Source organism: Fusarium oxysporum, chromosome III (assembly GCF_013085055.1).
Source record: "Fusarium oxysporum Fo47 chromosome III, complete sequence".
Lineage (NCBI taxonomy): Eukaryota > Fungi > Ascomycota > Sordariomycetes > Hypocreales > Nectriaceae > Fusarium > Fusarium oxysporum.
In genome coordinates, this window is record NC_072842.1 from 2,195,274 (window position 1) to 2,216,724 (window position 21,451).

The window sequence follows — 21,451 nt, forward strand, 5'->3', positions numbered from 1 at the left end:
CGATGTGTAAATGCATTCATTATCGCTTGCACTCTTTTGTGTGAAGACTCCCTTTTACCCAAGGTTGTAACCTAAATGGAAAATGTTCCGTGACCCAAATGCCACCGTCAAATTTGAGCGGATGGCCGAAGAAGAAGAAGGTCGTCAGCGTCGTATCGGGCATATGTCAAGATAATCGACTAGCTTTCTTGAGCATTTTGAATGATGTATGATTGATGGACCATTTAGTCAGAGCGCTTGCGCTTCTTCTTGCCCTGGTCGCTGCCCTCATCAGAGGACATTTCACTTGCACTGCCAGGTATCTCAGAGGCAATCTGGAACAGGACCTTGCCGTAGTTGCTGTAATCTTCGGCCGTAGGAGGGATCATGGAGGCATCGTATGCGTGTGAGTCGTCATCAATGAGGTTCATGACGATGGCGCCGCTACCATGGGTTCGAGCATGCTGAGCCAGGTTGTCGCTTCTGGAGAACTTCTTGCCGCACTCGTTGCACTCGAAAGGCTTCTCTTGGGTGTGCAGAGAACGGTAGTGGCGCTTGAGGTGTTCCTGGCGGCGGAAGCGGCGGTTGCAGAGATCACAGACAAAGGTCTTTGAAGGGTCCTCGGTGAGGGACTGCTTACGACCGCGGCGGTTTGCAGGAGCGGGGAGAGGAGCAGGGGAACCCTCTGAGCCAGATGAGGCACCAGAGTCGCTAGCTTCAGCAGCCTGGTTGGAAGACTCCTGAGTGTTACCAGAGTCTGTGGCGGAAGCAGCCATGTTCATGACAGGGCCAGCGGTGCTCTCCTTGACGTGAGTCTTCTTGGTACGCTTGTCCTTGTGGCAGTCCTCGGACGCACAGGAGACTGGAGGGCTGGGATGAGAGGGAAACTGGAAGGCCACGTTGTCGTCAAATGAAAGGTCCTCGTCACCGATGAAGCTGCCGTGGCCAAGAGAAACAACTGAGGAGCCAGTGCAAGCCCGAGGTCGGGTGATGTCAGCAGAAGCAGTAGCAGGCTGCTCAGAGAGATTGACGAGGCTGTTGACGAAATCGTCCTCAGACTCGAAATCAGAAAAGTCTTCAAAGGTGGGGAGGCCGTGGGGAACAGCAGGGTTGAAGTCAAAAGACTGAGCAGCAATCTTAGGCTCAACCTTGATCTCGTCGAGAGCAAATTCAGGGGCGAGGGTGCTGTTGATGGCACCAGTACCAACAGTCAGATTCCTTGGGTCGCAAAAGTCGACGTCCAAATCCGGTGTAGAGACGGAGCGGGCATAAGGTGCGGGTGAGGGAGACAGAGACGGGGTGGACACGAGGTCGCTGGCGGTGTTGCTAAGAGAGGGAACCTTGCCGAGTTGAGATTGAAGGTACACTATCATTGCACAGTTAGTCTCCATCAGGTCATTCCCGTGTTTGCTCCACTGTTCAGGTACTGGGACAGCGCACTGCAGGTCTGCGCCTCAAAAGGTGATTGGGCCGAGATAGCGATAGCCAACGTCAGCACCACCATCTTGCCCGCTACCAGGCCCAAAAATAGGCTCAAGCCGAGCTTGCGGCACAATACCATTGTACGATCCGGTAATGGGAGGCTTTGAGATAAAAGTAAACTTACCAGGTGTCATTGGGGGAGATCCGCAGTTGGACCAGTCGAGTACTGCAGTCTCAACAGGCTCGAGAGCCTCCTTGAAGCCATCGATACCATCCAGTCCAGAAAACATGGGGTTCATCGGGGTCTGGAGCACCTCGCAGGCGCTGGGGCTGCCAATGGTACTACCAGAGGTCGACAGAGGTGGTGTCGAAGGGAAGTACGAGTTCTCGTACAGCTCATTCTCCAACAAAATGGCGGGCTTATGCGACATGGGCTGTGGCGAGGCAGTAGGAGTCATGACGGCTGGGCCATTGCTGTACAGAGTGGGGGGCTGAGAGTTGCTGGCTGAGCTGGGTCGCGAGTAGACTGGAGTTGAAGGCAGTGTAGGAACCATGGGATACATATGCATTTGTTGCTGAGCAAAGTGTTGTCGCATATCATGCTTGGACTCAGGGTTATAGAAGTAGAAGGGAGCTTGGCCGACGGCCTGGGGCATCATTGTGGAATCCATTTCTGTACAAGACTATCGTGTTAGCCAAATCTCCATCGTCTGGTATTTGCAGGATTCCACAAACCTTTAGAGTTGACTGTGGTGTTAGCGGGTTGGAGGGTTTAGATATTAAGTTGGTATTGGTGTATGTATAGTTTGCTTGACTGGCAATCGGCCTAATGAAGGTGTGGTGTTCGGTTCTTTTGTGGTGTTCCAAAGAGTGGACAACGAGTTGAGACTCGGTATTAGGTGCGTGGATTGGGGACGTTCTTGTTGTACATGTAAGGTCTGAAGTCTAGTCCAAGGTAGTTGAAGCAAGCACAAGAGATTTATCAAGTATATCGAGAGTGCCGCAAGAGGTGGTTATAATGAATGTGAGGGACTCTCGAGGAACGAGGATATCCAGCAAATAAGAACGATTCACAAAAGAAGGAAGAACCTGGTATAAAAGAGAAGAGAGTATTACAGAGATCCGACGCGGTTGTCGATCATACCTTTCGATGAGGAGGGAAACGAAGGATGGACAAGCACGGGGACGTGGAGTGATAAGTACTGACGACGAGGACTGGCGTATTCACACCAGATGTGCTCGATAGGCAGTCAGTTAGAAAACCCTCCATGTCGTGTCTCAATCACCAAGCCAGGGTCAGAGAGCTGTGGATCTTGATCCACCACCACCACATCCCATCCTCTGGATCCACCACCCTCACTCTTTGGTTCAAAGGCCTGTCACTCGCAATCTGTCCCACGCCCACACACGCCCTCAAGGGCCCAGCGGCGGACCAGACGGCAGAGTGCCCCCAGGCCCCTGTCAAAGCACCCAAGTCATGTCTGGGGCAAGGGAAACATGAGGTGCGGGCCTGGGCGTCCCTGGTCTTCTTCAACTTAAGCCCATGGGCATACTAAGCATGGCAGTCTTGCCAGTACAGGCCATGGGGCCACGGCTCCCCATCCACACCACTATGGCGCAGCCACTGGCTTTTCTAATTCTGGACGGTATCGGCTGGGAACCTCGAGCCTATCCGTCGCCGGATGGCCCGCCGCGGTATGAGAGTAGCCCCCGAAGCCTATCCAGTCCCAACTTTGTACACCAATGCAACAACCCATGCGCCGACTGAATAACGAGCTCGGCCATAAAGTAGTGGATAAGGTATGGATGTTCATGTGGATGCTTGTATGGAAGGATGGGATGGCACGAAAAATCAAAAGCTTGCAATAGAGGGTCCTCGGTCGCTTGTGCAAGACCTGTGCGAGTGTGCACAAGTCCCATGTCTTGTCTCTGGTGTCTCGTTCTTCTGTAGTCTGTCATATTTTTCCCTTTTTGACTATTTGTTGGTTGGCTTGCGTACGCGCTTGGTGTGTGATGTGTGTGTTCATCACCCACAAACCCGAGTCCAGCATAGCATAATCCAGCCCTCCGACGAACGGAATGTATACCACAGCCGCCATTAATGATGAGCACATCGCAATGCACATTTCTCACATCCCTCGTCTTATCCCTTCCATTTGTTTGGGCTCCCATCAACCAGTGGGGTCCCGAGGATGGCAGACACGCCGCGAGTTATGCGATGGCCCTGGAAAAAGTGCGCGCCATGGTGCAATACCACTCGCCTTGAGCGGCCTCCCTTACCCCCAGGTGGCACGCAAACCGCAAACCGCGTCACAGAAACTGCATAATCCCGTTCACTGATAGGATAGTGCCTTGGCGAGTCGCCATGCATCAAGGTGCATTAGACTCGCCGCGCCTCATTGTAACAGAATAATAAATAACTTGTATGCTAAGTTCATAATGAGGATTGGGCACGTCCATAATGGGCCCTGGCCGTGCACAACTCCAAAACTGTCCACTCGGAACAACGTTGTGCACCTCCTCATGTCCGCTTTTGCCATTACACAGTCGACGGCGCCGATATGCACGCTTCCATTCGCCGGGCTATGGTATCACCTCCACCCGATGCATCTCTGGGTGTGCTATGTAAGGTACAGGCGACGCTTGCTTCATTTCCAGACCTGTTAGGTTGGCTGATCACCTTGACGCGGGCTCTGGCAGACTACTCGACTCTGTGGAGCGTTCGACGTCACCCATCCCGTCAAAGCAGCCGTCGTTGTTTCGTCCTGGTAGTTCAAGATTAGAAGGAGCCTGTGGTGACGACTGGCCGCTTCGGTCTCTGGTTGGACACAAGCTCGTAAGTATAGATGACGATATGGAGCGAGATGCCTCGTTGGTGGACGGCTTGGTCAATCATGGTTGAATATAGCTGGAAGTTTGAAACAACGAGTGAAAGCCAGACCTTTGATGACACAATAGGTCGGTAGTCCTTGAGAGAAACGGGCGCCTGATTGATTTTTGGCCGAACTGATCCGTTGCTGTTTTGCAGTTTTTGTCCGAGATCCAAGTCTCTGATATGATTGCTTATTGCTAGGCATCTTTGAGTTCCTGGTTGGTTCTTTTCTCTACAGTGATTACCTCGCCTTGCCTATCAGTTCGCATGTCTTGCTTGACTCGCATCATGCACCGCGATGCTGTAACAGCTCGTTGTCAGCATGTAAAGATACCCATCTCGGTCAAAGTCCATCCTGTGCTTCAGGACGAGCCAAGTTATCATCTCAATATAAAAGTGATGCCACTAAATTCGACAACTTGGGGTTGAAGAGACAAGCAATTGTCGTGTGGAGTCGCTAAACTGGTCCGCGCTGTACCCAAAAGTGTTATCGGTGCCCAGAATAGTCAATAGGTTGGCTTGGGAATGCCACACAGCCCCGTTGAGATGAGAATTAATTTTATGCGGCAAGCCCGGTTGCGCTCTTTGACGTCTCATCACCCAATATCTCTGCATAAAAACTGGACGGGACGGAGCGCCAACGGCACCTACCCAGTTAGGTCAAGCTGCTACAGAGGGGTCCAAGCATTAAGGTACCTAGCAGGTAGGTACGAGGTGATGGATAGCTACGACTCACTAATGCAACTTTAGCATCTCGTACCTGAACCGAGCTGAACTTACATTATTCTCTGTAACACCAGCATACATATGACCCAGTGTGTTGGCGCTGCGCGCGCCAGTTGAGTCGTGGATGAGAACACCTAGTGGGCGATCTATTGCGTATAGCGTATGACGATGGGCGACAGCGAAGCTGGAGCTGCATTGCGTAAGTGCTATGCCGTTCAGGTACCAGGAACATCGACTGCTGCACTGCAGGCACAGCTTTCCATCCTTTCGAATTACGTTGTGCAGGACACAGCTGTATCAGGGTGGGGGTGTTTATCCATGCTTAGTCGAAGGTATCGTCGGCCACTGTTCTACGAAGCTTCTCTCCATTATGCTGTTGGGGCTACCTATATGGAAGGGTTCAATATCGTTGCTTCGGTCATGCGATCGCCAACTAGGTAGGAACCTACTCTTACCTAAGGTAAGTGATAATTGGTATCTGCCTTCCGGAGGATAGAGTAATTTGACATGTTCAAACAAGGATAAGCATGACCCAGCCAACCGTCCTTTGTAGTGATAGGCTGTCAATTGGCCCAAGGGTCCAAAGGAAGCAACGACGGCTTCTAAATGTAACGTCAGAGAAGCATCCCAGCTTCCACGTCCCAGGATAAGGGCTGGTCGGTACCCGGACTGTCAGAATCTTACCCAGCAAACCCAAAGTCCTGAATGCCCATATCCATCTCATCCCGTCACTGCGTACAATCCATGACCCTGGAGACTGACGTCCGGCCCCCAACCCGACCAATTGTCAACAACTTCCCGTCCCTTCTTGGGAAGGTTCTATGCGATCGAGTCTTGGCTTCTTGCTTCGTCCCGCCTGGCCTGGGCGTTCAAATGCGCCTGTTCGCTGTCTGGACCTTGCCCAGGCTGCCTCTATTACTCCAGTTGTCTCTTCAACCACTATCCGTACTCAGTAGCTATGTACGGTCCACCTCAATGCCCCAATCATTTGTGGTCTAAGAGCACCATGGACATCTAAATACGCCACATATTCAGCTGCCCAGCTCCCCCAATCGCTATGGGCGCACGAACAAGCCAGTGCACGCCGGGTAGTGCAGCTCGGTCATCTGTGCCATACTGCAATAGGCTGTTGGCAACGACATCGAGTCAAGCAACTTCATATCAGGAACAACAGTCACAATGGCACCACGGCCAATGACTTACGACAGTATGTAACTACCACACTCATGCTTGTTGTAACCGTGATGGTCAAAGAGCCAGAATTGACTCGCCTAGAACGGTGCCTTCCTGTTCCAGCTTGCTGGATATAGTTCGTCTCACCATTGCGCCCACAGCGAGTCAGAATAGGTATCAGATCAGGCAGGCCACATGGTGAAAACCGCTCAGATCGAGATCTGCACTAACACGGACGATTCTAATATGGTGTTCGGGAACACTATGGTTTCGATTCCCTGATGCGTCTGGCATTCTCTCTCGTGCCAAAGCGTCTGTCATCCCAACTTTGACCTCCTCTCAAGGGTTCAGTCGTCCTCAATGTTCATGGCATCTCCATGAAATGATGAACGGTCGCCTCTTCCCGCAACCCAAGCATCTGCGCAGCAGCAAAAGCTCCATTTAGATCATATGAATCCTCAACGGGAAGCCGGGACCAGGGTCTCTTTTCCCGTCGGTATCCAAATTGAATGAGAAATTTCGCCTAATGTCTTACTTCAACTAGAATATGAAAAGGGCAGCCGAGCAGTAATTTGAGCTCTCTAGCAAACCAAGCACCAAGCGACTGCTACGGCAGAAAGCACCCTATTAGTATCCGTACATACATGGTTTCCAATACTCTGGGACACCTGGCCCCGGACGGAAATGTCCCCGAATTGTTACAGACTCCAAACGGAGCAATTGCCAGGTTGCTTATATGAGGCTCCACGACCACAGGTCAATACATACAGAACCATGCGATGAACCGCCCCAGAATCCGGCTTTGATTTAGCCTCGGTCGGAAGCTCGACGTTCCAGAAGGTCCCAAACCTTCGGTGCGGAACCCTTCAATCGTCAAACTTATCTTGGACAGGTGAAACACTTTGGTGATCAATACTGTACACGATAAATGAGTGTACTCCAACGCACACTCGTTCTTGGCATTAACAATAGCTCGTGAGATGTCCTCCAAGCTTGTCTCGCCTTCTTACGGCTTCCGTTGGATGTCTCTGATACGAATGTTTCTACCCGTGTTTCCGCCTCACTATCAAAAAAGTCAGCCGTGGTTTGACCCACCATACACGATCATCTCCTCTCGTCAAGGACGCGACGTTACGGACCAGTGTAGTGGATAACTAATAATTTCTAACCTTGCCTATTATGAACGGCATGACCGAATTGTGACCGTCCGCCGATGCCAGGCTAGAGCTTCGGGTGGTGTCCCATTGGCCATCATAAGGGTATTCCTCAAACCTGAAACCCTAGCTGATGCACAAAGTCGCTGTGCCTGACTGTGGTGCTATGCTTTGGGGTTGCATTAGCCAGGAACATTTCATACGAGGATGGCATTATGTGGAATAGTGCATGGGTCACTTGCTCAAATAAGCACATTGGACGCCTCCCAACGCACAATCAAGGCACAAATCGACTTCTCATTTCCTGATGCAAGCCACATGCACAAGCACCTGAGCTCGCACATGCACAAGCACCTGAGCTCGCACATGCACAGGAGGATCCATATTCCTGATGTTTTAGCCCAAAGATGGACTCGGTCTTGTGTCCCTAGGTCAGTACTTGTGCGTGCTTATGCATACGAGCGCCCGCAGGGTGTACATCTGTAGGTACTAGTCTCGGTCCTCCAAATGCAGAACCATACAAACCTTCTCGCACGTCTCAATGAACTATTCTCAGCAAAGACACTTACCCATGCCAAATTCCTGAAGATCTTCACCACTAAACCCGTCAGTATCCTTCTGCCGATTCAAAGCTGCCACAGACTTTGGGCTATGATCGTATACATTTGTTTCGTTTGATCAATTCCTCCAGGTGTCTCCCACAGTACTTGGGGTTCTCCTCATTCCCTCAATGTTCTTGATAAACCGAGCATTTCATCTTTCCTGTCAGGTAGTAGTCATCCATGACAATGGCCTCCAACAGCCGGGCAACTAACGATTCTGGGGTGCCTGCTAGGTCCTCAAGGATCCGTTGACAGTTCGGGTCAGCTCTTGTGGGCAAGTTCGTGTCGTTAGTAGGGCGACCCCCTCGTTGGCCCATGTCAACTTATTGGTGGCAACTCTTGGTACCTTGCATGACAGCGTTCCAAACTGATGCAGAAACATAACAGACAGGGCTTTTTTTCCAAGCGACCGCCACCGTTATGCAGGAACAAGAACAAGAAAAGCCAATTGTGGCTGTCACACAAACAGCTTCCTAGCAAACCGTTTTGATAGAGTGTATGGCTTTGTGCCGCGAACAAACATATTCAGACCTCTCAGATTGCAAAAGAACAAGGTCCTGCCTTTGTCTAAGGCGTCGCATCGTATATATTCCTAGATCACATTGAATTATAGCTCACCAGAAAGAGATCACCAACTGCGTCAACCAGCTATGTACAAAACAGCGAAATTGACAGGGTTTATTTCAACATGGCTGTTCATGGTTTCTGGCCCAGCCTAAAAGATTTCTCAGCGCATCATTGTGGCCCATCTTGAGCGATGACCCCAGAAATGCAAACAGTAGTCACCATAGGCCACTTGCAAACATGATATCAGTGGCAAGCGACTACGTTGAAGAGTTTTGGGCTATTGGGCCGCCCGTCAGTCTATGCTCGCTCGAGTTATCAGCTCCACTGATCCTCTTAGTGGGCCTTTTGCAGACTCTCTTCACCTTACAGGTCTCTGTAAGAACGTGCTCTGAAGCTATCGACACCGCCGTCGTGCAGAGACCACAAGATGGTACAGGCCCTGAACATTGAGGGCATCGACAGCTCCATCGTCTTGTTAGTGGCAGGCTCTGGTCTCGCGGAGCCGGGTGTCGACATCCTGGTGCAGCAGCGGATGTGCAAGCTTGGCCGAGCTGGATATCAGTGGGAGCTAACCACTTTCGAGAGCGAGGCAAAAGAGAGGATCCGACGTGTTGGATTCGTTTTGTTCCGCGAGCCACCAACTACGCCTAACCACCCCAGACTGTAGGCAATCTGAATCCGTGTCCGCGGCTGCCAGGGCTTGCGAGAGAGGTTCTCGCATTGAGAATCCCAAATGCCTTTCCGCCGTGGCACAACATTCTGAATATGTATTTCTTCAATTAACAAAACTAATCATTGATATTCGTCTAGAGAAGCAGACATTTCAAGGTGTGCAGTCAATTCTCACAATCAAACCTCTCGACTCATCTGTCGGTACCATCATGAGGTCCCGGCACATCGTCTCTGGGAGGCGAGTTGCTTGGCTTAACCTGGGCCTGGGTCAACTGTACCGTCTAGGAGTGGATGGGACCCTGATGGGCGGTAGAACAAGGGGTGTCCCTGGTGGTTCCACTCCGTCAGGGGGTCCCCTGTTTCGAGATGGACTGGCGGGACTCGTTGGAGATTTGGCAACGGCCCGGATAGGTAGCCGTGTGGCCAGCCAGTCTCGTTGATAAGGTCCCCGGAGACTTAGGCTGTAATAATCCCTGTCCTCCGGCCTTTGGGACGCTCCCCGGATTTCAGCCCGGCCAAATACAGTCTCGAACGAATCAATATGCTGGTTGTTCAGCCCGGACCCTTCCTACTGGCATGATTCTGGAAGATCACCTCTCAGGACTCAGATTGTTCACATACAGACAGTGTCTGACTTAGCTTGGTGCTAGCCAGTCCCAAAGAGTGTCGTCGTCCCGTGTTAATTGACCGGAGTCAAATCTATAGTTCAGCTTGATGAAAATCATGAGTTAATGCTAGTGGCTACGTATGAACGACCAGTCCAGGCCATCTCATGGTTCTCGTCTTTGCTAAAAGGTGGTGTCGTCGTGGCAAACCTCTTGGGCTGGCAGATGTTCGGTGTGAGACGATGCCTGAATTATCAGAGGGTAGTAAGAGCATGTCAGATACTGATCAACAACGTTTGTCTTACGTCCCCAGGCCCAGGACACCCGGCAATCCAACGCGTTCATGCACCCAGCATGAGAATTAGTGGGGTTACCTTGTCCCACCCGCGGCTCTTCATACCAAACTCGCAGACTGGCCTTCGATTGGAGAAATGGCTGGCTAGACCCGTGATGCAGAATCGGACGTGCCTGGCTGGTGATAGTTGCACATGGACGATTCGATTTGACTGTTCCGTCTATAAAAGTCGATATGAATGGGTGGCCCACTCAACCGCGAGTCATCTCAAGAGCGTGATACCACAGAGATAAATTGAGGAACCGTCTGTGTGGAGGACTGGAGAAAGTTCAAAATCAGCTGGTGGCCGGGGCACCCCTGGCTGGATGGTAACCGGAACCAACGCTAATAATACTTACCTTGTCCAAGACGACTGGCCATTCCGCCGACCATGTCCTTGGGACTTCTCGAAGGTTTCACATCGCACCCCAGCATCGCGCAGGATCATACCTCGACGCTTGAGAAGATGAACTGGTAGTCGGATTGAGTTCCTATCAATCCATGTTGACGATCTACTACGGTATGGAGCGGGAGGTCAAGAGGCTCGGTCCATACGAGTCGAGCAAGTTCCTTTGTGGTTTGTTTGATGCAAGACATTTTGCATTGCTGTTGATGGAGCACTTTGAGCTTCACCATCAAGCACAACATCCGCCTAATGGGAATAGATCCTTCCGGGGCACGTGTGATAGGAGCGAGATACAGAGGCCGAAACGAAACTGCGATTCTGCCTCAACCGTATCCAGCAAGCCTTTGGTCTATGGTACAGTCTACAATGCTAGTACGGCCTGTCAATGTGAGTAGTCTGGTGGCCTTCCCGTCAACCTTATCAACCAACACCGCACGGTCTTGGGCATGCCCTCGATGAAAACTGCCAACCTACCAACCCACGTGGAACAGGCTTGAGATGCTGTCGGGGTCAATGGCGGACCTTGGGTTCCGTGCGTGACTTGAATCTTCTGCAATGAATTGAATGTGATTGGGATGCATGCTTCATGAGACCCTCGGTATGGATCGAGAGGTTGGATTGCCTACCTACTAAGTCAACCAGCCTCACTCTGTTGGACTATTATTTGATGTTGCACCTGCAGAGGGTCCGCAATTTCGCAGCGTTATGGTTGATAAACCAAACGAACGCGGAGCTCGACTACCTATGCATTAGTGTGCAGCAATCACTGAATACCTCGATACCTCGCACAAGAGGCAATGGTTTAGCTTGCGATGCAATGTACTGTATTGCAATGATCAGCAACAATAAAGAAGAAGTAAATTTTTCAAGGATGTGAGAAGACGGGACGGATCCCTGTGGCATCTCTTTTCATGTGACAACTACCGACAATTGGAAAGAAAAAAGAAAATCTCAACGCCTGGTGGTTTCACGCTCAAGGATTGATACTTTGCTACCACCATAGCCTAGCCCACAAGCATGAGAAAAGCAAAGCAAAGAGAAACGGCTCGTCACCTCATTGCAAGCCTTTCCTGTTTGCCTCTGTCTCTATCTGTACATACCTCCCTCTTCTCACTTCTCACACCGCATGGAAGGGCAGTGTCTGTCTCAGGTATGGGTGTACCTGGAGTGGGTGGAAGATTGATTGCCTTGCCTCTGAGTCTGAGCCCGTCCGTCCGTCCCACCCCTGGCGAGCAAGCATATGAATCTAGGATTCTCTCTTTCTTAATATGCGTCTATGCGTTGACGGCTCGCCTCCGTCAGAGTCGGACCTAGTAGTCAATAGGTGCCTGTGCGTAATGGGTCTTTACGAACGTTTTTATGCCTTTGCCTGGTTCTCTGAGACGAAGCGGAGGCTCAATACGACGGTGCAATTCAAATCGAATCTGGCGAAACCCGAATATTTCAAAATAGCATGATGACTTGGGGATATTCATGGACGAACTATACCAGTCTCGGGATAAGATGGCAAGCTCTTTAATTATCGTCTGTCACTGATGGATATATCCATCCATTGATGCGCACGGCAGCTCCGGGCCAACCCGCATGAGATGAACGGACGAGGTGCGGTCCGCAAGAGTCCGATTGATGAGTCTGAGAGCAACGGCTCAATGCCCAGACTAAGTTTAATGATGCCGATAGATGAGATGGTGTGTCATTTCGGCATAACAGTCTATCATTATTACCTATCTGTAATGATCGCGAGCGAGCGAGCTCCAGTGCAGATACAGATACAGAGTACCAACTCATTAACTTTGAACCCCCACTCAGCAGGTTGGTTGGAAGGATTCAGTTATGGCTTCACCATGTTTGCCTACCGAGAACTGATCGGCTAATTATTTGCTTTGTCTTGTCCTGTCCTGTCCTGTCCTGGTTCGTCGTCTCTTTTGCCTCAACTTTTTGCTTTTTACTCTCTCATTTCTGTGGCCTCTTTTCCCCCATCTAACCATTTTTAGTATTCTTTTCTTTTTTTTTTTCTCTCTATGTCATGTTTTCCTATGTCATCATATGATGTGATACATTACATATGACTTATGCGAGGGCCATTTGCCATTCTCATGGTTGTGTACCTTAGACCTATCATGTCACGACCAACGAGTCTTGCCTAGGTGAAGCGGTCACGGATCACGGACTGTGTCTAATGCATGTCGCATGCCCGGAAAATGTCAGGTTTGGCCTCAACAGTGTGGGCTGAGGGACAAGTAACGCAACATGACACGAGGCCGAGACAAAGGTTTAGATTTGCTCAGCTGAAGATGAAACGATCGAGCCAATGACGAGGGGACAAAAAAGCGTTAGAGATATCCGAGTGGATGTCTGAAACATGTCGAATAAGTAAGTGTTTGACGTCAAATACTGGAGTTCAGTGGCACAGATGTATCAATGATACGGATTTAGGTTTTCAATATCAACTTTTGCATGCCTCCACAGTTTACACAACATGTCGAGCTTTGTCAACTAGCCGATGAGCAAACTGACTTGGATCTACCAAGCCAAGCAGCTTCGTCTCCATACATGATTAGTTCCATAACCTGCAGACAAAGCAACCACGGGGAGTTGGCTTCGGAGTGCTCTGTGGGGTTAGGGCATGCAGGATTCGAGAAGTGGTGAGGACGATATGCGAGGGTGGGGAATCGACTGTCTCTCACTAAGGGATAAGCAGTAGGGGAGAGGAATATCCCCGAATGGCCTCATGTGGCGGCGAGGCACGGAAAGAGAAGCAAGGGATCACGGTGAATCGATCGGGATCCGACGAGTGCAAGGAGGGGGGAGGGTTCTGTGCCGTCGGGAATGTCTATGCCCACCAGACGCGACGTACGTAGAATGGCGGTCACTTTGTGATATATGCGAGGGATAACATAAAAGGTCTTTTGAAAAAAGGTTTCACGGCGGATTTGGGGATGCTGATTGGGTGCTGTCTTTGTTGACAGGTCGTGAATCAGATTTTGGACCTGCATCTGCTTGGTCAGCTCGACTGCGAGGGCAGCGTTTGTGCAGTGAAATGCTGTCATGATGCTCCATAACAGACGCATAATGGAGTTGGCATATAGATACCTATCATGAACACGAACGGAATGTAATTGATCATCTATCTGTCGTCAGATGGGATGGCTCTAGTGTAGGGTGAGTGTGGCTCTGCCCTTTGTTTTTCTTTTCTCTGCGTCTTTTTCTGGCTCACTTGCATTCTCTTTGCTTATTTGTCTCGCCCATGAGCTTAGACTCGGCCCAGTTAGCACCTGTAGGTAAGTAGTTTTTGAAGGGAAGCAAAGTTTATGTTGATGCGGGGGTCTTACTGATTTGGTTTTTTCCTCGTCAACTTTCTTCTTTTACGTCTTCCCCCACTTGCTGGGTGGTCAAAATGTCGGTGACTCGATTGCCTGCCGTCGGTGTAGGTGATGGATGCACTCCTATGTATGTCATCCCAATCGCGATGACTTCCCAGATGGATGGTGTAGGGTACTTCACATCGACGGACGAGCGATTCGTACCATTCCAGCAAATTCTGAGGCAGAGAGATGGAAGCTGGTATGGAGGCTTATATGCGAGTGATGACGGTGCCAGAGATGATGCAAGGGCTGATCTGCGACATGGCTTACACGTGTTGGTCTTGGATCTGGTCTGGATAGAGTGGTTGTGGCTGTACGCTTTATGCGAGGGCGCGCATTTTTAGAGTGTTTCGTGAGACAAAAGATCTAGCCCTAACATGCCAGTAGATTGACGATTGATTCTGATTGAGTGATGACGATTTAGACTTCAGTAAGGGATGTTTCGTTGCATGCCGTTGCGAGGATCGAGATCAGTGCGAGACCAGTCTAGATGACCCTCGATGGTGTTGCGCAGCTTGTATTTCAAGATTTGCGTAGTTGATATGTGCGGGAGATATTGTCCTACTTATCTGAAGCAAACACCTTTTCGTCTTCTTGACGTTGTACAAGTTGAGGTCGAGTCGGGCACTGAGAATGCGACATTGACATCACGACCTTGAATTAGCGGAGTGTTGTATATTGAAATGGATCATGGCGAGATTTTTGGGGTGAACTTGACGTTTCACCAAATAACTTCTGTTGATTGTTTGGTGTCGAGAACTCGGTGAGTACAAAAAGTTAGATGTTATTAGTTTTACAGGCCTAGAAATAGTGAGGACCCTAACACACATACCATGCCGATGCTATACAAGCCTGTTGAAGATTGACGACGTCAAATACTCGAAGTCAGCAACGTTTAACCCGTAATACCATCCAGACTCTTATCATGTCAAGTGGTGATATGAGGTCATGTCCAGGCACCACGACGGTACAGGGTAATCCAAGTTTCAACAACGGTGCCAGGATCCCGTAGCGCCACACGGGCCGGGCCAGCCCAGCCACCCGATTTCCCAGCCACCCGGCAACACGGAATTGGGTACAGCACTAATATCCCAATATCTATCTACAAGAAACGCTCCCAACCTCCCAATTGATCATCCTCGGGCGCCAGAACAACCAAGGACGGGGCCAATTGCTATTACGCGGCAGCCCAAGAAGAAACCGGAAAACGGTGAGCGTTGAATTTCCATTGCCAAGCGTGTGACGTGACGTGTCTTGCTCGTAATATTTCACTTTTTAGTCTTGAACGGGAACCTGCATCTTCACCACTTCTTCCTCCCCTTACACCAACAATCACCATAAGCCTCGAGTCTATTTCCTTGTGCTACTACACATTATCGAGTACTGATACAACGATACCCGAGACAAGTTGAAGAACAGAGTAATACTCACATTGACGACGTTGGCTTCTAGAAGCCACTTGCTCACCGTACATATCATACCATACCATACCATACCATACCATACCTACCCACCACAGCACATACAGCCCAACATGAGATGGACATCCAGAGTCTCGGCCGCAGCCGCACTGCTGCTTGCTACTGCAGTCTCAGCCCAGACATGGAGCAAATGCAACCCTCTCCAGAACAGTACGCACACTTTATCAACCAGTCAACCCATCGTCCCACTAACCAGACACTTATAGGCAACTGCCCCAGCGACGATGCCCTCGGCATGAGCATCGACATCGACTTCTCCAAAGGCGAGGTAAACTCCTTCGCAGCCTCCGGATCGCCTAAATACGACAGCGAGGGCGTCTCCTTCACCGTCGCCCGCGCCAATGACGCGCCGCAGCTTGCATCCCTCTTCTACATCATGTTCGGCCGTGTCGAGATTACGATGAAGGCTGCTCCCGGAGCCGGTATCGTATCGTCGCTCGTTCTCCAGTCCGACGTGCTCGACGAGATCGACATTGAATGGCTCGGCTCCGATAATGACGAGATCCAGTCAAACTACTTCGGAAAGGGCCAGACGACCTCGTACAACCGCGGCGAGTTTCACGACGTGACAAATACGCAGGGCGAGTGGATTACATATACCATCGACTGGACCAAGGACCGTATCGTCTGGATGGCTGGCGGCACTGTCGTTCGAACCCTCAACGCTGGCGACGCCGAGGATAATCAATACCCTCAAACTCCGATGCAAGTCAAGTTCGGCGCCTGGGCTGGTGGTGACCCCAATACAAACTCCGCAGGCACCGTCAAATGGGCCCGTGGACCAACAGACTACTCCAAAGGTCCCTTCACCATGAAAGTCAAGAGTGTCGTTGTCACGGACTACTCAACTGGTGACGAGTACAAATACAAGGACACATCTGGCTCCTGGCAGTCAATCGAATCTGTCGGCGGTGAGATCAACGGAAACGAAAACGGCGATGCCATGACCGTCACTGCTACCGCCCAAGGAACAGTCGCTACAGCAGATGGAAACGTTCCTGTCGGAGGTATCGCCGAGGACGGAAGTCCCGCTACAGCTACACAGACGGGATGGCCCTGGACCGGCTCCCGACCTTCTGGCGGAGCTATCCCTGAAGGCTGGAGGCTCAACGCCAAGGGAAAAATCATTCCCGCTGAGAACAGCGCCTTCGTTCTTCAGCCTTTACATAACGGTATTGCTGTTATACCCTTCTTGGCCGGCATTATGGCATTTGCTGGTCGTTTCTTCTAGAGAAGAAACATCTTGACTTCACTTCACGGTATATGACCTATATATTACGATTCGACAGCATATATTGTCTTGGGTTTTGGCCCATGTACATTGTCCGGCATATGATGACCTCTAGACAACACCGCGAGTATGTATGGATGTGATTTCTTATTGACATGGCAAGGTTGATTGGCGTTTCTGGAACTGGGGCACTTAGTTGCAATTGGTTGGTATTTGGGTTTGACATAGTGCTCTTAGCGACGGCGCAATGCATTTGGTTGTAAAGAATAGACGCATGGCAAACATTAGATAGACAGGCGGTGTATAATGAAAGAATCAACATATATATTCAACGAGGACCAATGTACACTCCAAGATGGAACACACATTCTTCTCGTCATACAAATGTTGAAAAAAATAGCACTGGTAAATATAGTTATCAGAATCGTGCCCGTCTCGTCCATACTTGAGCGTTAACAGAGCCATGGATGGAGTCAACCCCTTTCCAGAGGCCACCAAAACTCCAGCAACATGCGAAGTGCTTGTTCTATAGGTATGATTTCTATGATACTAAAATCTCTGCCGCCAATAATCCCCTTAAATGCTCCGAGCAACCCATCTCGGCGCCTGCGAGTTCGTTGTCTGCGTTCTGCGTTCTGCGTTCTACGGCCGTTCACCCTGCACCCAAAAAGCACATCGCGAGCTCGCGCTTCGCTCGGTGTGCTTTCTCCTCTTGTCTCCTTGATCTTGCCCTTGCTCATGTCGAAAGCAACATCCGAGTATTCTTACAAAACTTCCAAGAAAAAAAAAAGCAAGCAAATTAGTATAAAAGCAACAGAACCAAAAGCCTCCCGCACTTTTCTTTTTATACGCCAACACCCTCACGGAGAACTTAGAAGGTCCAGTCATCCTCATCCTCAACAGACTTGATGGCCCATCGGAACTTGTCACGAAGAGTCTTGGAAAAGAACTTCTCGATAGGAACGTCGAACTTCTTGGAGAAGACCACTGTGAGACGAGGATCAATGTAGTTCTATGAATAACAAGTCAGTCAAAGATCTTCAACGGGTTTTCAGTATTACTCACGATCTTGGAGGTGCCGAGGGCTACCTCCTTGTTGCCATCACGATCCTGGGCCTGAAGCTCCAGTGTCTTGATGCGCTCATCAAACTTGTCCACAGCCTTTAGAAGCTTGTCGACAGTAACGCCTCTGCCTTCAGCCTCGACCTTCTTGGTCTTGTTCTCTTTTTTGAACTTGGCCTCCATCTCCTTGACAGCCTGAAGACGTTCTTTGAGCTCCTTCTCGGGGAGAGGCTTTTCTTTGTCCGCCTTGCGCTTTTCGTTGTCCTTCTCGAATTTCTTGGTGATCTTTGTACGCTGCTCCTCAAGTAAGAATTGCTGGTGCTCCTTGACCCACTCGTCATCTAAGTCCTCATCCCTCTCGAACCAGGCGGCACCCTTCTTCTTCTTGTAACCAGATTCAATATCGAGAATCATCATCTTTGTTCGCCATTGCTGGTAGCGGAGGCCTTTAATCTAGAAAAGAATCAGTATCTGGAGTGGTCGACTTAGGCACAAGTCAGACTTACCCTGTCACCAAGCTTGGCCATTTGCTGCTCGTGCCCAGCACCAACGGTTCGCTTATGGTTGCACAGAACGGCAACCTCGCGGTTGCAGTCATTGTACAACTTTACCTTTTCAGCAACTGTGCCGCGAGAGCGAGGATCCGAAGCGAGCTTCCTGAGCAGTTCTGACATTGTCCAGGAAGCGTTGTAAGTACGGAAAACCTTGGCGGTCAGACCCTTCATGTAGCCGGTCAAATGCCTATTCAACTGAGAGGTCTATAATTCCGTCAGCAACTAACTTCTTATACAACGGACAGGGGGAAAAAAGAAAAGAAAAGAAACTGACGTTGAGGCGGTCGAAGAGATCATCTCCCGTAGTCTTGGGCGCCTTCTTGAAAAGCTTGAGGTTCTTAAAGACCTGAGGCTCAACAATGGCAGTCTCTCTATATGGAATACTGTCCTTTCCGAGGAAATCGAATGTAACCTTGTTAGGAGGCTCAAGTGTGATATGCTCGTACTTGAGAGAGCAACAACCCACAGTGTCGGCCTCGTTTTCTGTGTCTTTCTCGTTACCAGCTCGAAGTGCCATTTTGTCGATCAGATACATGGCGGTGGCTCGTTGACGATCTGCCATCACTTCACTCTTAAGCTCCTTGGTGTAGTCCTTGCGAATCTTATCAATGTGCTTTTTGAGTTCCCGGGCCTTCTCAAACTTCTTGAAGTCACTCTGACCTTTGATATCGCTATCAGCTCCAAGCATCACATACTTGTAGTTTTGGTTGATATTCTCCTGCCACATGGCTAACCAGGTTGCCTTTTGGTCGTGCTGCACAGCTTTCCACTTGTGTCCCTTGGGAGGCTCTGGGACCTTGGCACCCTTGCCGATGTTGATGGTGATTTGTTCGGGTTGGACACGCTGCTTGACTTTACCGGTTTTGGGATGTTCACCACGTCCACGGAACAAGCTGGGAGGTTCGACTCTGAAGTTGCCAACCTTCTGCTTTCTACCATCCCATAAACAGTGAGTGAAGGGGGCTTCGAGGGCATCCTTCTTCGCCTTTGCAGCCTCCCTCTCTTCCTTGGTCATGTTTTTGGACTTGTTCTGTTCGACCTTCTCGCTCCAATATGCGTAAATTTTGTCGAAGTTGCACTTTTCAAGCGATTTGACAGCGACCTTCTTTCCCTGCGCATCTGTAACACCGTACTTGTCGCAGTATTCTTTAAAATCTTCAAAGAAGTTTTTGCGGAAAACAGGGTTCTCTAGGTGATGGGAGGATGCAGGAGTCATCATGGCAACCCAAAAGGTGGCAACCTCCTCAACCTCGGGAGCAAGAGTAACTGGTTGTCCATCGTAGAGCATCTTGACGTTCTTGGGCAAAGGCTCGTAATCAGGTGGGAAAAGAACGCCATTGTGCTCAAGAGTTGTCCACTTGATATCGTCGTTTTCCTTCTTTGGCGCGTTCCACCAAGCATACTCCTCTTCGTCCTCACTCTCGCTGGCCTTCTTGGATTCTGCCTTGACGGCCTTCTTGGCAGATGAGGTGGGTTTAGCCTTGGCCTTCTTGGAGATAGGCGCATCCGAATCTGACTCCTCTTTCTTGACACCATTCGACTTCCGCTTCGCAGCAGTTCCGTTAGATCGACGCTTACTCGCTGAGGATTTTGCAAGTGGAACATCGTCGTCGGACTCATCCTTGACAGCTTTCTTTGTCGCAGGCTTCTTGGTTCTTTCTTTGGCTCGGATCACCTTGGCTTGCTTCTCAGCTTCCTTCTCCATGTCACGCTTCTTTTGCGCGAGCTTCACACTAAGGGGCTCGTCATCGTCGCCAGAGGACTCGGGCAAAGCAGTCTCGTCGTAGGAAGGGGGAAGTTTCTTTCCTCGGGCCCTTGCGATGGGTTCATCGTCGGAGTCGGATTCGGGAACTCTGTTGGCTTGCTTCTTTTGCCGCTTGGCCTGCGATAGCATCGTCAGCATACCTGGCCCCACAGGAAGGGTTTTCCTGTGTCATGAATACGAACCAGAGGGGCAGCATCATCACTAGACTCATCGTCCTTGTAGTTGACCTTGCTGATAGAGGTACGCGATTTACGTTTGCTAGCTCCGTTGGTAGCCGGTTCATCGATGTCCATTGCGTCTTCAAGAGGACCATTGCGAACCGACAGACCAGCCATCTTAGCAGCCTGCTTGGGCACTGGCTGATCCAGAGCATCATCTTCGGCACGAGAAATCTTAGACGAGGAGACTGTAGGGATTCCATGTGTTAGAACAGGGACCAGCAAAAGCATGCGCGTGGTAGGTGTTGTAGCTAAACTTTGTTTTGAAAACGCCAACGTGATGAGGACGCATGAGCGCGCGAACAAAACCCAGCAAAGCAGCATCATAATTGACAAAAAAAACACAACTCACGTCTATGGCCGTTGGCCCTCGCAAGAGGGCGATCGTCGTCAGAGCTGTAACTCATGGTTGTGAAGTTCAAGGCAAGTTTCCGTTCCGTGGCTGGTCGCCTACCAAAGTACAATGAGGTCAAGGACTGGGATTGAAGATGCGAGAGCGTGACAGAACGAAGAACAGGCCTCTGCAAACGGAGGAAAAACGTAATATCGAAGGAAAAAGCGCGAGGAAATGATCCCCTCAACGCCTTGTGTAGGAGAAGAGGGTGCGTTTGACGATATTCACGAAAGCTGGAGAGGAGGGAATCAGCAACAATGGGATTGGGGAGAATAAGTCGAGAGGCAGCGTTGCTGCTTTCTTTAAGGCCAAGACCAAGACAGGCCCGGACCCGGCGACGGAAAGGCGAGGCGAGAAAGGACTGGACCTACGAGGCACCTGAGTGAAAAGACAGGCAGAGTGAGTGTGGGCACTGCAGCGCTGGCTCTCAGTGGTTCAGCCAAGTGTTGCGCAGCAGTTGCAGCGACTCAGTAATGGGGCTAAAGCAGAATTCTGTTATGTGATTGGATAGGGGAGAGTTAACACAGAGGATGAAAACTGGGGAGCCTAAAGAGCTTTGTTTGCCTTAGTCATGCATGCAGTAAGAAAAAAGGAAGCGGGGCGATTGCGGCTTAAGTGGAGCTTTGAAGGCTGCATCACGTGACTGCACCAAATCATTACTGGAGCTCACTGTGTCTGGACAAGCACAACGCCTAGAAGTTCCGGTCGGCTACCTAATTTACCCGGGAAAATAGCGAGAGCAAACCTGAATGCTTTAGTCCGCAGCGACCAATACACCTCATATTCCGACCTTACACGACCCCATCTCTATCAATTGATCCGTATATCGCGATCAATTGGGCCACCGTTGGCAGAGGCTCCTTCTCTAC

The 21,451-nt window shown here is 50.3% G+C and overlaps 5 protein-coding genes across 5 annotated transcripts; 3 read left to right on the top strand and 2 right to left on the bottom strand.

Annotated features, from left to right (window-relative positions):
• Positions 1-120: 120 nt before the first annotated feature.
• On the bottom strand, positions 121-2,240 carry FOBCDRAFT_22164 (uncharacterized protein). Its single transcript, XM_031176261.3, has 3 exons — positions 2,137-2,240; positions 1,586-2,074; positions 121-1,345 (listed from the first exon to the last, which is right to left on the bottom strand). The coding sequence occupies exons 2-3, from the start codon at positions 2,070-2,072 to the stop codon at positions 225-227; spliced, it is 1,608 nt and encodes a 535-aa protein (XP_031047394.2). The 5' UTR covers positions 2,073-2,074; positions 2,137-2,240; the 3' UTR covers positions 121-224.
• A 6,492-nt stretch (positions 2,241-8,732) lies between these two features.
• Positions 8,733-9,215, top strand: FOBCDRAFT_258390 (uncharacterized protein; the record flags this gene model as incomplete). The annotated part of the gene is made up of 3 exons (XM_059611222.1): positions 8,733-8,786; positions 8,865-8,925; positions 8,975-9,215. 3 exons carry the CDS (start codon positions 8,733-8,735, stop codon positions 9,160-9,162), a joined length of 303 nt encoding a protein of 100 aa, XP_059464436.1. The 3' UTR covers positions 9,163-9,215.
• Positions 9,216-10,507: 1,292 nt separating this feature from the next.
• Positions 10,508-11,003, top strand: FOBCDRAFT_22179 (uncharacterized protein). Its single transcript, XM_059609586.1, has one exon. The coding sequence runs from the start codon at positions 10,608-10,610 to the stop codon at positions 10,905-10,907; it is 300 nt and encodes a 99-aa protein (XP_059466944.1). The 5' UTR covers positions 10,508-10,607; the 3' UTR covers positions 10,908-11,003.
• Positions 11,004-15,411: 4,408 nt separating this feature from the next.
• FOBCDRAFT_198597 (concanavalin A-like lectin/glucanase domain-containing protein) lies at positions 15,412-16,589 on the top strand (the record flags this gene model as incomplete). The annotated part of the gene is made up of 2 exons (XM_031176264.2): positions 15,412-15,508; positions 15,565-16,589. The coding sequence occupies 2 exons, from the start codon at positions 15,412-15,414 to the stop codon at positions 16,587-16,589; spliced, it is 1,122 nt and encodes a 373-aa protein (XP_031047397.2).
• Positions 16,590-17,460: 871 nt separating this feature from the next.
• On the bottom strand, positions 17,461-20,595 carry FOBCDRAFT_198598 (uncharacterized protein; the record flags this gene model as incomplete). Its single annotated transcript, XM_054703795.1, has 6 exons — positions 17,461-17,601; positions 17,655-18,104; positions 18,158-18,409; positions 18,480-20,087; positions 20,153-20,439; positions 20,541-20,595. 6 exons carry the CDS (start codon positions 20,593-20,595, stop codon positions 17,461-17,463), a joined length of 2,793 nt encoding a protein of 930 aa, XP_054559770.1.
• Positions 20,596-21,451: the final 856 nt, after the last annotated feature.

What these genes read in the sequence shown, in the direction of transcription:
- FOBCDRAFT_22164 (XM_031176261.3), bottom strand. Translation starts at nt 2,072, where the DNA reads ATGGATTCCACAATGATGCCCCAGGCCGTCGGCCAAGCTCCCTTCTAC. An exon ending in ATCTCCCCCAATGACACCTG is followed by an intron (nt 1,346 to 1,585) that starts GTAAGTTTACTT and finishes GTGCAATGATAG; the next exon opens with TGTACCTTCAATCTCAACTC.
- FOBCDRAFT_22179 (XM_059609586.1), top strand. Translation starts at nt 10,608, where the DNA reads ATGTTGACGATCTACTACGGTATGGAGCGGGAGGTCAAGAGGCTCGGT.